The following is a 12630-nucleotide window of genomic DNA, read 5'->3' as shown; positions in this document are numbered from 1 at the left end:
TAACACAACCCAAGTAAGGTGAACTTGCTAGGAGGTTTTTTTGCAGCTGTTGATGTTACTAAATTAAGATTATTTCTCCATTAAAACTATGGAAGGGGAAAAACTTATCCAGTATTTCTACAAACACTACTGGGGGAATGTCTAGCTGTGGTTATTTTTGCGATGACTCCATCATGCACTCACGCAATCTCAAGCATTTATCTGTGTGGTGGTGTTTTGAAAATGCTAAATGAATCAATTGGATTTTTTTCAGTTAAGTACATGTGTGAGGATACATGTGTGAGGATACAACCCTGTGATGGTTTGATGCGTAACAAACTTCTCCTGGCTGGGTCTTTTTCTTCACACCACCAGGACTAATTTTGATTGAGCTTATTACAAATGTTGGACAACTTTAGTCTCTGTTTTCAATCCTTTTATCAACTGTATTACTCCCAGCCCTTCCAAATTCACCTGCACCATCACAACTTTCATTAAAAGTCACATGCTCTTCCTGATAAACAGAAGTATGCAGCATTTGAAAGTCCTGCATAAGATACTGCTCTGCACGGGCAAAATCAGTGTCTTGGATGCTAAATCCAACCCCATCAAGCCACCTCCCTTGAACACCAGGCCTTAACTTTCTTTACTAGATTTGAATAAGCACATGGTGTGAAAGAACAAATTCTCATGGACAAAGACTCACTGCACTAACAAAAAAGATGAAGTCCTGAACGCCTCACAAGAACTGCAGCAAAGGTTAAATGACTCAACTGATGCTATACAGTCTGTGGTGGAGGTAGAAATTAATCTCAATTTCCAATATTACACTTTAAGACACTGAAATTGCAAAAGAAGGAACTGAAGAGTAGCTAGAACCAAACTTTCAACCTTTCCCTTCTTATTTCTTCCCCACAGTGGTCTCTGTGAGGTCTTATGATGCCACTACAAAGATCAGCAAACAAAAATTGGCTGTGTTATGAATTGATTTCAATTTAAAAGAGCCATAATTCAATTTTGCTTTAAAAACATATTACAAAATCTAATATTAAGAAGATTTGCATAGAAACATTCATCAGAAAGATATTTTATTTGTTTGGCTTGAAACACTTCCACTGCAAGCCAAACATTTCAACACTGAGGCAGGAGGACCAGAAAGTGAACCTGACCAGAAACAACAGTGCAAACTACGAGTTTATTTTTGCTCTACTAGCTGACAAAATCTAGTTTGTTATTTAAAAAGAAAATAAAGTCACAGGCCTTGTGCATGGGGAAACCTGGTTTTTTTAACCCCAAATATTCTTATCAATTTATTAATAATGGGGCACTCTTAGTTGAGAAAGGATGTAAGAACATACGTCCTACTGATCACAATGACTATCGGATTAAAGAGAACACAGATATGGTGATGGATATTTAGACTACATTAACAAGACTCTTCTTTCACACTCACATAACACTCACAAATCCACACACATCTCTGTACACATAAAGACTGAGGCTCTATAAGCAAACAGCGCATGGTGGTTCCCAGCTGAAGCCTCTGTTTGCCCCATGGCTGGGCTCACAGGCAGAAAAATCACAGGGTGAGTCCCCTTGCTCAGCAGTGCCAATATCACTTCAGTAAAGTTTGCTAATGGGGCAAAGGACCTTGTATTGTAATCCAGTGACATTTTCAACCTTCGCAGAACTTTTGTTGACATTCCCGAGTCCCTGGCTGCCATCCCAGCATGAAATAGTTTCTGTTCACATAATTCTCGTGTTTACCACTCATGAAAAACTCTTGCTTTGAGCTTTTTTTTTTTTTTAAATAAACTTTTTCTTTTTCTTTTTCTTTTTTTTTTTTTGCAAGTGAAACTCTGTCTAAAAAAATATTGGCCCCAGGCACACAAGGTTTTGCATAAATTCATATGTGATGAATGGCTGATTTTAATGTTATTTGGGTATTTGTCAGAACCTAACAAATATACATGGTAATGGTGGTTCATAAACTTAAACATCTCAATATACCCTTTCTTCTAGAAATAAATTACGTTTGTTTGCCCTGCCTGGAGTCCTAAGGTAGCCGACATTAGGAATATTTTAAATGTGATCATCCATCCAGCATGTCTTTCAGGCGCCACGAAGATTAAATGAAAGAATCATAAGATGAAGGTCTTTAACTTTTAATCCTTTTACAATGAACCCTTAGATAGACATGGGGGCAGGGTGCCTTCTATGTGAGTAATAATGCCTCTGTTCCTCTTCACTAGGTTAATGAATACCCTAAATGTCCCAAGATCTGATTTTCCTCCCCCCCCCCCCCCTTCCCAAACTTTTGAAATTAGAAGCAAAGAGACGGGTGGTAAAACGCAGCGAAAGAGCGAGAGAAGGAATGAATATACATACGGAGATAGGCGAGCTAAATGTTAGAGAAAGCAGGGCTCGGTTGTGGCACTGGCAGACCCACGGGTTGAAGGTAATGACACAGATGCCCTCAGTTTGGGGGAAACAAAACATAAAGGCTTTTGATTCCAAGACAAATACGGAACAGGGTTTCCTGCACTGTCAGGGAGCCTCTGAAGCGCACGTGGAGAGTTTGTTTTTGCAGTTGGTATCTATGAGATACCGACCGCCGGGGCTCCCAGCACGGAAAACTCAAACGCTTGCCTAATTGCGACGGGTTCGACCGAGCCGCAGGACAGTTACGCGCCCGCGGGCCGGGGCCATTCCCACCGCGGCTTGCCGGCGGCCCCGGGGCAGCCCGGTGCTCCCAGGCGCAGTGAGGCGGAGGGGGCCGGTCCCGGGGCAGCCCGTCAGTGCGAAGATCACCCGGGGCTGGCGGGAGCCCAAGAGTTAACCGGGCTGCGAGGGGCGACGGCGGCCGGGCGGGGAGGGTTGCGAGGCTGTCATAGGATCGGGCTAATAACGTGTCTGCGCTGAAAGCCCCCAGAGCCCAAGGGTCAAGTTTCAGCAGTGTCCCACCACAATGGTAGGTGTGAAAGACACGTGTCCCCTTGTAAATGAAATGTCAAGCGGTTAAAAAAGAAACCCCCAAGCCAGCTGCCGCCGGGCCGCCCCGCCTGCGCGCTGTGGTGAGCGCCTCCGCGGGGGGCGGCGCAGCCCGGAGCCGGCGGGACCCCCCCACAGTACCGCAGCGGCGGCAACCCCGCTCCTCGGTGCAGCCGCAAGCAGGTTCCCACCCCTCCCGCCGGCGCGGAACGTCCCGCTGAGAGCGGAGCAGAGCGGAGACACCCCCCCGAGGGTGGGCAGAGCAGATAGCAAACAGAATCCAAACGGCTCGTGTTTTAGTGGTTGACTTTAATTCTGCACTGCGCTTTTACTACAAGGATATAAAGAATAAATAGCAGATACTCTTCATTTACATAGGATTAAGTCATTCAAACTGTTCTCTCTATTTACAATAACATTGTGCTCTAGGCGCTTATTTTTTATTTTAAATCTAAAGTCCATAAGGAAAACAAGAAAAAACAAAAACCCTCACACACACGCTTTCCGAATAATGGAAAATAGCTTTAAGACGTTTTCTTATCAAAAAATTTGGTTTCTATTTTTTAATCCTTTTATTAAAAAAAAAAAAAACCAAAAAAAAAATCCCAAAAACTCAAAAAAAAAAACCAACAAACCAAAAAAAAAACCACCAACAAAAATCCTACTTCGCCAAAGCGAAGCAACTTCTCTCCGGAATATAAATACCAAAAAAAAAAAGATAACATTAGCAACGATCAGGATAATAGTCTTAAAAATACAGTAGACGCTGATTATTTCACGTATAATACTGACCTTTTAATAGTATATTAAACCGGTGCCATATATACACACAATATACATTCTCCTACACGTTACAGTGCATTACAACGTTAACCAGAAAGCAAATGTCCCTCATGTCTGTGTGAGCCCAGTTCTCCGCGGGGCGGAGGGGCAGCGCAGCCCTAGCAGGAGCACTTGCACTCCGCGATGATGGGATACTGGATCGGGATCCATGTGCACCGCTGCCCGCCCCGGCGCTGGCACCGCCACCTCAGAATCGTCAGATGCACGGACTTGGCAGGTTTGCAGACCATGCCTTCTGGGACTGAACAAGACCGTTTACTGTAACAGCTGCCCACTTTGACGTACCGGGGCCAAAAGCGGCTGCCGAGATCGTTCCACGTGTATAGGACAGGGCAGAAGGTCTGGGACCAGAGCCACATCTGCAGCTTCCTGCGCAGCTTCTTGCTCAGCCTGTGCTTCTTGCCCGGCTGCAGCCCATCGTAAAACTCCAGCCCCTTGATTTCGCTGGGCATCGCTCCCGAGGGTCTCTGCCTGAGCAGCAAGTCCAGCTCAGCTAGATCGTCCACTCCGAGCCGGTCCTCGGGCAAGGAAACAGCCATAAAGTTAGGGTCGAAGTGTCCGCCCATGAGGTTCCTTAGCAAGGTCTCGTTAAGATCCTTCTCCTTGGGGTCAAAGATAGGGTCCGGATGCTCGATTAGATCCACCAAGGGCAAGTTGTCGCTGGGAGCCGGTCGGATGTGCAGATAGTGCTGGCAGGCGCCCTGCTCCAGCCGGAGACCCAGCAGAACCACCACGGCGTATATAGTCACAAGGCACTGGGAATGATCCATCCTTGGGAGACCGCTGGGGGGGTTGGAGAGGGGGGCTGGGTTCACCAAACAGCAGGGGAAGAAGGTGCAAGCAAATACATCAGAAAACTTGTACGGGGATATCCAAAATAGCTTGTCTTTACGGGGGATCCCCTCCGCTGCCCGCACCACCAGCAAAGGCAGCCCCCTCACAAGCCCGGAGAACAAGCCCCCTGCAAACACTCTCCTTGCAGGCGTCTCGATAAAACTTCTCCTGGTGGAGCCGCTCCAAAATTCTGCTGCTGCCGCCGCTACTTTTCACCCTCCCCGGCAAAGGGAGATGCGTCTTTTTTGTTGCAAATTCTGCTTTGCTGTTGCTGCTCCTCGTTGTCTGCCCGTGCGTATGGGAGAAGTTGCTGCCGATTCTTCCTCCCCGCTCCTCTCCGCCGTTCGCGAAGCAGCCTCCTCAGCAGCAACAGCAGCCACGCACGTTGGCACCAGTTTGTCTGCTTTGCAAGGACCCAAAGCCTTTAAATTTCCTGCACTTTCAGCTTCATCTCCATGGAAACCACAGACTCTCTTCTAACCCACCCCACCCCCCTTAAAAAAAACCCACACACACAACACAACCCCCACTCCCACAACAGTCCCGGACCGCGCGGCTCCCCCTGCCCACCCAGCCCACACCCTCCGCAGGGGCAGGCTGAGCCGGCAGCCGCCGCTGCCTCCCCCGCCTCCCGCACGCCGCCGCTCACGCGAGCCCGCCGCGCCCCGGGAGATGCTGCGCTCTCCGGGGCAGCCGCCGCGCCGGCCCGCTCCGCCGGAACGCGCCTCCACCGCCGGCTCCTCACTCGACCTCGCCGCCGCGCCCCGCCGCGCCGGTCACCCCATGGGCGCAGCCCGCGCGGCGGCGGAGCGCAGCCTCCCCCCGCGCAGGAGCGCAGGCTTCTGCGCCGCGGCCGGCGCTACCCCGGCGGCCGGGGGCCGCTTGCCCGGCCCCGCACATGGGTCCCGCGGCGCGCTGCCCGCCCGGCTGGCCGCCCGCCCGCCCGCGGGGCCGCCGCAGACACCTCCTCCGCCCGCGCCCGCCCGCGGCCCCGGCGCCGCGCGGCCGCCGCCGGCCGCCTTCCCGGGCAGAGCGAGCCCTCTGCTGGCGGCGCCGCTGGCGGGCGGCGGGCACCGGCCGGAGAGGAGCGGCGGGCAGCCGGCGCCTCTGCCGCGTTCTGCGGGGCCGGAGAAGCCCTCGGAATAAGCGTCCCGCGCCCGCTGAAACGAACGTGGAACCCCCTGTGGAACATCCCCGGTGGGAGGAGCGGGCCCCGCGGCCGGTGCTCGCACGCCAGGGGCTGCCGCCGAGCGAGACCCTCCACACAGAGCCCGGGATCCCCGAGATCCCGCTGCGGGTCGCTCCGCTCCGGCCCCCGAGCGCTTCCTAAGTGTTTTATCTAGGGAGTTCTCCAAGAGCTCTCCATCATCAGCAACACCATTTCCAGCCATGCCCCAGCCCCCACAGACAGGACGGGAAGTGCACCTCAGCAGCGGAGACATAAAACAACGTAAAAAATTGATACTAAACGGTACTTCCATCGCAGAACCGCCGCCTCGCCAAGACCACTCATAGGACACCGCGCTGCAAGGGGGGGTGAACAGGCCATTACGGTTCCAGTAAGATTTCCTGAAGTGCTCGAATCCCATTCCTGCAGGCTATTTAGGCACTTAGGAGCCCAAGTTTAATGGGACCGAAGCTCAGCCATTCCACCTGAATTATTTATGCACTTATTTAAATGTTAACCTTCAAATTTAGGGTCACTATGAAAATAATACAGAGATCTTATTGCTGAGGTGAACATATTTCTTTTCCTAAAAATTAACAATATCTTCTCAAACATAACTATATTTAAACCAACTCTCGCTTTGCTTTAATCCTGACCACGTAGGGCATTTTATAAATAATAGAACTGGAATAAATTACATGAGAAAGATGGAAAACTGACCCTAGCCCATCTGTAAAAGGAGCCTCAGTGACACTTGCTGCTGTGATGTCAGTCAAGGATCTGCTGGGGGTTTATGGGATTTCTTTTCACCTGGAAGTTCAGGTCTACCTTCATCTAGAACCTGACAAACTGATTGCTGAACCCTGGCATACACGTCCCTGGAAGTAAGTGAGAAGCCACATCCCTGTCTTTCAAATACAATTCCCCAGAAGTCAAGGGGTAGAAGCTGATGACAGGCATTCTGCTGAATTCAGGACTTAACTGGGTATGACTTTGGTGGTGAGCTGAATATGGGCAGGACACAGAGGTGCTGAGGTCTGCGCAGAGCCAGTGGGCAAGCTCAGACACAAACTGCTTCTGGCTCAGGTTTTCACCCACATCTTGACCTGTTCTTGCCATGGTTCCACTCTGCTTCCTGGGATTTAGCCTCTGAAAGCTGCTCCTCTACTTCTGAGCTGAGCTGGGGAGGTTTTACTCACCCCTCCTTCCACACACATTCCATATTTTTGCCCACCTGTCAGGACAAAATGTTTCTCAACGCAATACATGGGAGCATCAGCCTGCACTCAGAGCTCATCGGCTGGTCCCCTTGTTCTGGGAAGGACTGATGACTGCTTGCAAAAAGGAACAGTTGCGAGGATGGCTGATCAGTCCCAGCAAGGGTGTTAATGGTATTTTTTGGGTGCCTATCTGTCGTCTTCTCTCTTTCCTCCCTCCTACCTCCAGCCAATAAGGAGGTCACTGCCAGTATTTTTGAATTCACTTTTAAACCACCTTGTTTAAAACACAAAGGCACAAATAATAATATAGGTTAAAATAACTGCATTTCAAACAGAAAGCAAAACCTCAGAAGTTACACCTAATGTCTTGTATTTCTTCCTTTATAATAAACTCAATTTTACTCAACTGGTATTTGACAATCAACAGTTCTTTAGCTATCAGTCTCTAAAGGCTAAAATCTAAGAAAGGTCTCTAAGGCTAAAAATAAAGCCTATAAGCCTATGTCCTGGCTATTTCATGACAGATCCTACATTCAAAACTGTGATCCTAAGCAAGCACTTGAAGTTCTTTCTCTCCCAAACTGAGTAACCTGCAGGAAGAAATGTTTCTGGGACAAGGCTGGCTCAGAGGGAGTGCCTATTTAAGGTACAAGAAGGTTTGTTCACAGCGGAGTAGGCTGGAGCTCCATAATTCCTCAAGTGCAGGTGTCTGCTGGGGCTGCACCAGGCTCTGGCAAGGCCATGAAAGCTCGAGGGATGCAGAAGTGACAGAAGTCACTTGTGGCCCAAGAATTTCTTGGTGGAATGGCTGATAGCAGGACTGGGAAGAGCTGCCAGTAACATCTCTGCCAGAAGCCTCCGAGTCAGAGGGAAAAGAAATCGGTTTATTTCAGGGTTTGCTGAAAACAGCAGTAAATGAAACCTAGCGGTAAAGGGCCTGATCAGGCGCTGTGCATGATGCCAGCCCTTCCTGGGACAGGGAGAGGGGCCAGCAGCTCACAGAGGCCCTAGACGGTCACTCTGCTGGCAATGGTGCATGAAGCAGCAGAGAATACAACTCCCTTTGCCTCAGCTTTATTGGTTCTGGAGTGCTGTCAGGAGTAAATATGTGATTTGTTTCAGCAGACAAAGCAAATATAACCTTCAAGGCACACAGGAAGCCAACGTGGGCAAAAGTAAGACACCACTTCTGCAGGGTCACATCTCTGATGAGGAGAGAAGAGGTATGCAGCCTGCACTGCTCTGCTGCTGACTCTGAAAACACATTCTGTAAGGATCTGGTTTCAGCCCACAACAGCAAGGATGCACTGAAAGAATTCAGAATAGATTTGTTTCCCGTTAAATCTACTAACAGAAATGGCCTGACCTATTTCACCCAACCCAGTGCTCAGGGACATCCCACTGCATTCAGCCCATGGCATTGAATCAGTCTGGTCTATGCGCCAGACTGTTGTCTTAGGCTCAACACACGCACCACTCTAAAACATGGAGGGAATCTCACAGAAAGAAATAAACCACTATGAAACTGGGATGAGGAAGAGCTATGCCAGGTGTGCTTGGAAAAGCTGTGCCTTCCCTAGGAGTGGAGGCTTCCTGACAATATTCTATTTTCCCTTGAACTTAAAGATTATTTAAATCACTATGTTATTGCCTTTCACTTCCTATTTTAAACATCTATTGGCATGAAATAGTGTTTATTCATTAAAGAAAGGTAAACCAACCCCACAAGCAGATGAGTCCTCTGTCCAGCTCTCATGCAAATTTCTCATATGGCTTTGGGCAGTAAGTTTCATCACATTGTGCTTTCCTAATTTGTAGTGCAGGAATGCAATCCCTGCCTCTTTCACAGGTAGTTTGGAGAGTTTGAGGGGATGCTACCAGTAAAGCTGTATCAATGCAGAGGGATACCCAGGGTTTTACTAAAATTACACAGGAAACCTGTGACCGATATTGCTGACAACTGAATTAAATCACTTACATTTTAGTCTTAAATCCTAGTGAGCTTCTAGACCAGCTCCCTCTTCTTTGGTCACACCCCTATGCATTCTGTAAGGAACTCCTTACAGATTAATTTTCTAAACTGTGAATCCCTAAAGAAATTCTAAAGGAAATGCACAGCTTTCAGACATTTTACACAGTTCATATATGCCATATGACCATCTACCCAATCCACATTACTGGCTATCAAAAGTCATGTGTGACCTCACCCAGGAATCCATGCACCACAGGTACACAATCACTGTTCTACTGCTTTCAAGCTATATTCATTAGTCTGGAAAGATTCAGGGAGATCTCTACTGGATGTTTGAAACATGGTGCTGCCTCTCGAGGTACCTCATCCATTTCTCTGTCTCCTTCCTGATTTATGGAAAGGGCCACAGAATAAGGATTAATGTGGTCTGTTAATGGACCACACAGTGGCAGCAGGTGATGAGCTGCTCTGAAAGAGAACAGTTCTGAATCACATACTTTAGAAGGTACACATTTTCTTGAGACAGCAAAATTCTACCTTGAAATCCCAACAGAATGGAGATGGGGAAAGATACATTTGGCCAAGAACCTGTATTTGCAATGATAAATGATGTATAAATAATGTATTTTGAAACTAAGCTCTGGGATGAATGTTTTATAGTGAAGTAAATCTTAAAATGACTGATGCATTACAGCAATGAAAAAAAGCAAAACTAAAAGGAGACCCCCCCAAATAAAACAAGTTAGTTATTAGTCTTTAAGACTGGCTATATGCAGAGATGTATCCATTGCCTAAAAAGAGAATAAAATCTCACAAGGTCCTTAAAGAATTGCTCCATTTTTCTCACTTCATGTCATTCCTGCTCCTAAAATACTGCGCTTCCTTGATTCCCAGCCCACTCTCCTCTTGCTCCTGCATTTTTCCTAAGGTATAGACTTTTGTCTTTAGAACAGAGCTTGTGCATTCATCTGCTGATAAACTGTTTATCTTAGCTTTTATGAGGGCGCCTTGCTGCAAGCCAGCCAGAGACAGGATCCTGGGTGTTTGTCCGGGAAGTGACGGGTATTTATACCTCCCCTTGGCTCTATATATCACAGGAGGTGGAACTCCACTGTCTCTGTTTCTCGCTTTTTCTCTCAGCAGTGTCTTCTGCCGTAAATCTGAATCTCTCAGAACACAGTTTTCCTGGCTGCAACCCCACTTGAAGGAATTGGTTCTATTTATTTATTTATTTATTCATGCAAAAGGTTTGCAACAGAGGAAACCCAAAGTTCTTCTCAGTCCTCCCCCACCTCTTCCCCACCTCACCATTCTCCTTTGCGTGCCAAATACTAACATCTCAGCAGTCAAGAGAAGAGACCAGAACTGCTTGAGTGTCTCACAGTTTGCAGACCAATTCATTACAAAGAGAGAGGCCAGTGGGAGAATTGGCAAAGATGAAACAGAAACCAAGGCATTTTTTATGTTAAAAAATGACACTTATATTTACAAGCAATGGCTCCTGACGGGGATCTGAATTTCCACACAGGCAATGTTGTTTATCCAAACAAACTCCCTGTAGCAGCATATATTACATATATACACACATGACAAGTAGGAATGCATTTATCTTTTTTTTTTTTTTTTGCCAGCCTGCTTATTAAGATAAACATCTATTGAGATAAACCAAGTTTTTATTGTTCCCTTTGTATAAAACACTAACAACAACTGAGTGACAGAGATTCAATGAAGTGAGAAATACAGCAACCCCCCCAATCAAGCCCTGTGTGTATGCGAGTGATTCATTGATGCCAGCTACTGAATAACCCTGATACATAACATTTCCCACCTCTGATATTTAAAAAGACCCCCTCGCCCTTTTAGCACCAATGGAGCCCTTCAAATGTTTTATTGCTAATTGTCTAATGCTCTGTGATGAATGGCTGCTTGACTGAAAATGACAACCCCTTTTCTCCCAACTACTTCATTTTCCTGGCTCCAGCGGGGGTGAAGAGGAAAAAATAAATCCGATTACATCATATTTTCTGTTGGTTATGAATGAGGGAAAATTAAACTTCTTTTAAAAGTACTTCTATCAACTAAGTCCTGAAGCCCCAAGTCTCCTCCACTCAGTAAATGTTGCCCCAGATGCTGGGGCAAAATGTTCTGAGAGACTCATGGGTTTTGTGGGAGCACAAAATCCCAAAGGCAGAGTTTAATCCTGATCAGAGAGGCAGAGGGAGCACGATTACAGATATATCTAACTCGGAAACCCTGGTCTAAATCTAAACTGGCTGCACTTTGTGCTAGCAAGAACCAATTTGGCCACAGGGTAATAAAAGAGCAGAATTTAGCTCAATATATAAAACAACTCCTGATTATAGTTTTGCCTCAAGAGTAAATGCAGCAGAGGAAGGTCCCACAAATTCAGAACCACTGCTTTATTAGACAGCCTTAAAATTTGCTCTGGCTAGAAAATCTGCAAGGATGAAGGTGTTTTAATAAGTAGAGAAAGATGAAACAGTGCCTCTTTCCTCAGCATTCTGTATTTATCACTTCTTTCCTGCTTCTTATGCTTTAGCCCTTTAGGGAATCCGGTATCTTCAAAAAGAAGTAGATCACAATAATCAGCCAGAGTTGAGTGCATAGCATTATCCTTGCAGCTACTACACAGAGTCACAAAACATGAACTCACAGTGGCTGGGCTGGCTGTGAAAAGCTGTATGTTCAATAGGATACTTTTCAAAGGATCTTGTACCTTTAGTGGCAAATGGAATGATTTCCCCTTTCTCTAACAAATGATGAAACAGACACACACATGGCGGTATGGGATTAATTCAGATACAGAAACAGACACAAAGGAGACTGATTCCAAACCTGCTCATGTTCAGTATGAATCTCTGGGATGTGTTTCTTTGGCTTGGGAGTTGCAAGTCTTTGCCTGTGAAGGCAAAGGGACCCAGCCGGGTAAAATAATGAATCTAGGCTTCCCAGACACAGATCTGACATTTGCTCTCTCCCTCTGACTCAGGCTTTGACTGGGTTCAGGGATTAATTAGCCCATGCAAACGAGTTAGGTCCTCTCTTCTGGCAACCTGGTCACGTAGGAAACCCCCACCCCTCCCCTTCCCCACACTCTCCATCCCCATAATGAAGCATGACTGTAGTAAAACAAGTCTTTTGATGGTGCCTCTTCTCATCACTTTCAAGACAAACAATGTCTCAGAAGCCCCCCAGCTGCTTTTATTTTTCTTATATCTACAGTTACATCTTGGGTGTGTTTACTCATCCTCATTAAATATGTTGTTCTCCCCATCCCCCACCCCCCCCCTTTTTTTTTAAAATATCCTTTTTTTCTTTCAGTTTACACACACATCAATTACAGGATAGAGTTAAAAGCTTTTAGAGCCATTCTTGGGTATTGAGCAGCATCCCACATCACCGCCATCTCTGTAAGAGCATTGACACAGGGTATAGCAGGAATATGACAAGCAGCCCCACCACATCTCCACCACAAAGAAAGAAGTGGTCCCAAATTACTACTTTGCTGACAGCAAAGCATCACTTATGTGTAGCCAACTTCCTTCAATAAGCCTGAGTAAGGACTTTGTCAGGTTTTTTCATTAAAAAATATTAACAAGTGA

At 46.8% G+C, this 12630-nt stretch overlaps 1 protein-coding gene across 1 annotated transcript; it reads right to left on the bottom strand.

Annotated features, from left to right (window-relative positions):
* Positions 1 to 3857: 3857 nt before the first annotated feature.
* On the bottom strand, positions 3858 to 4583 carry NOG (noggin; the record flags this gene model as incomplete). Its single annotated transcript, XM_080629322.1, has 1 exon — positions 3858 to 4583. One exon carries the CDS (start codon positions 4581 to 4583, stop codon positions 3912 to 3914), a length of 672 nt encoding a protein of 223 aa, XP_080485448.1. The 3' UTR covers positions 3858 to 3911.
* Positions 4584 to 12630: the final 8047 nt, after the last annotated feature.

The sequence above is a fragment of the Psittacula echo genome, assembly GCF_963264785.1.
Source record: "Psittacula echo genome assembly, chromosome: 14".
Taxonomy (NCBI): domain Eukaryota; kingdom Metazoa; phylum Chordata; class Aves; order Psittaciformes; family Psittacidae; genus Psittacula; species Psittacula echo.
Note: the sequence above shows the minus strand (reverse complement) of the source record. Positions and strands in the feature narration are given on the sequence as shown.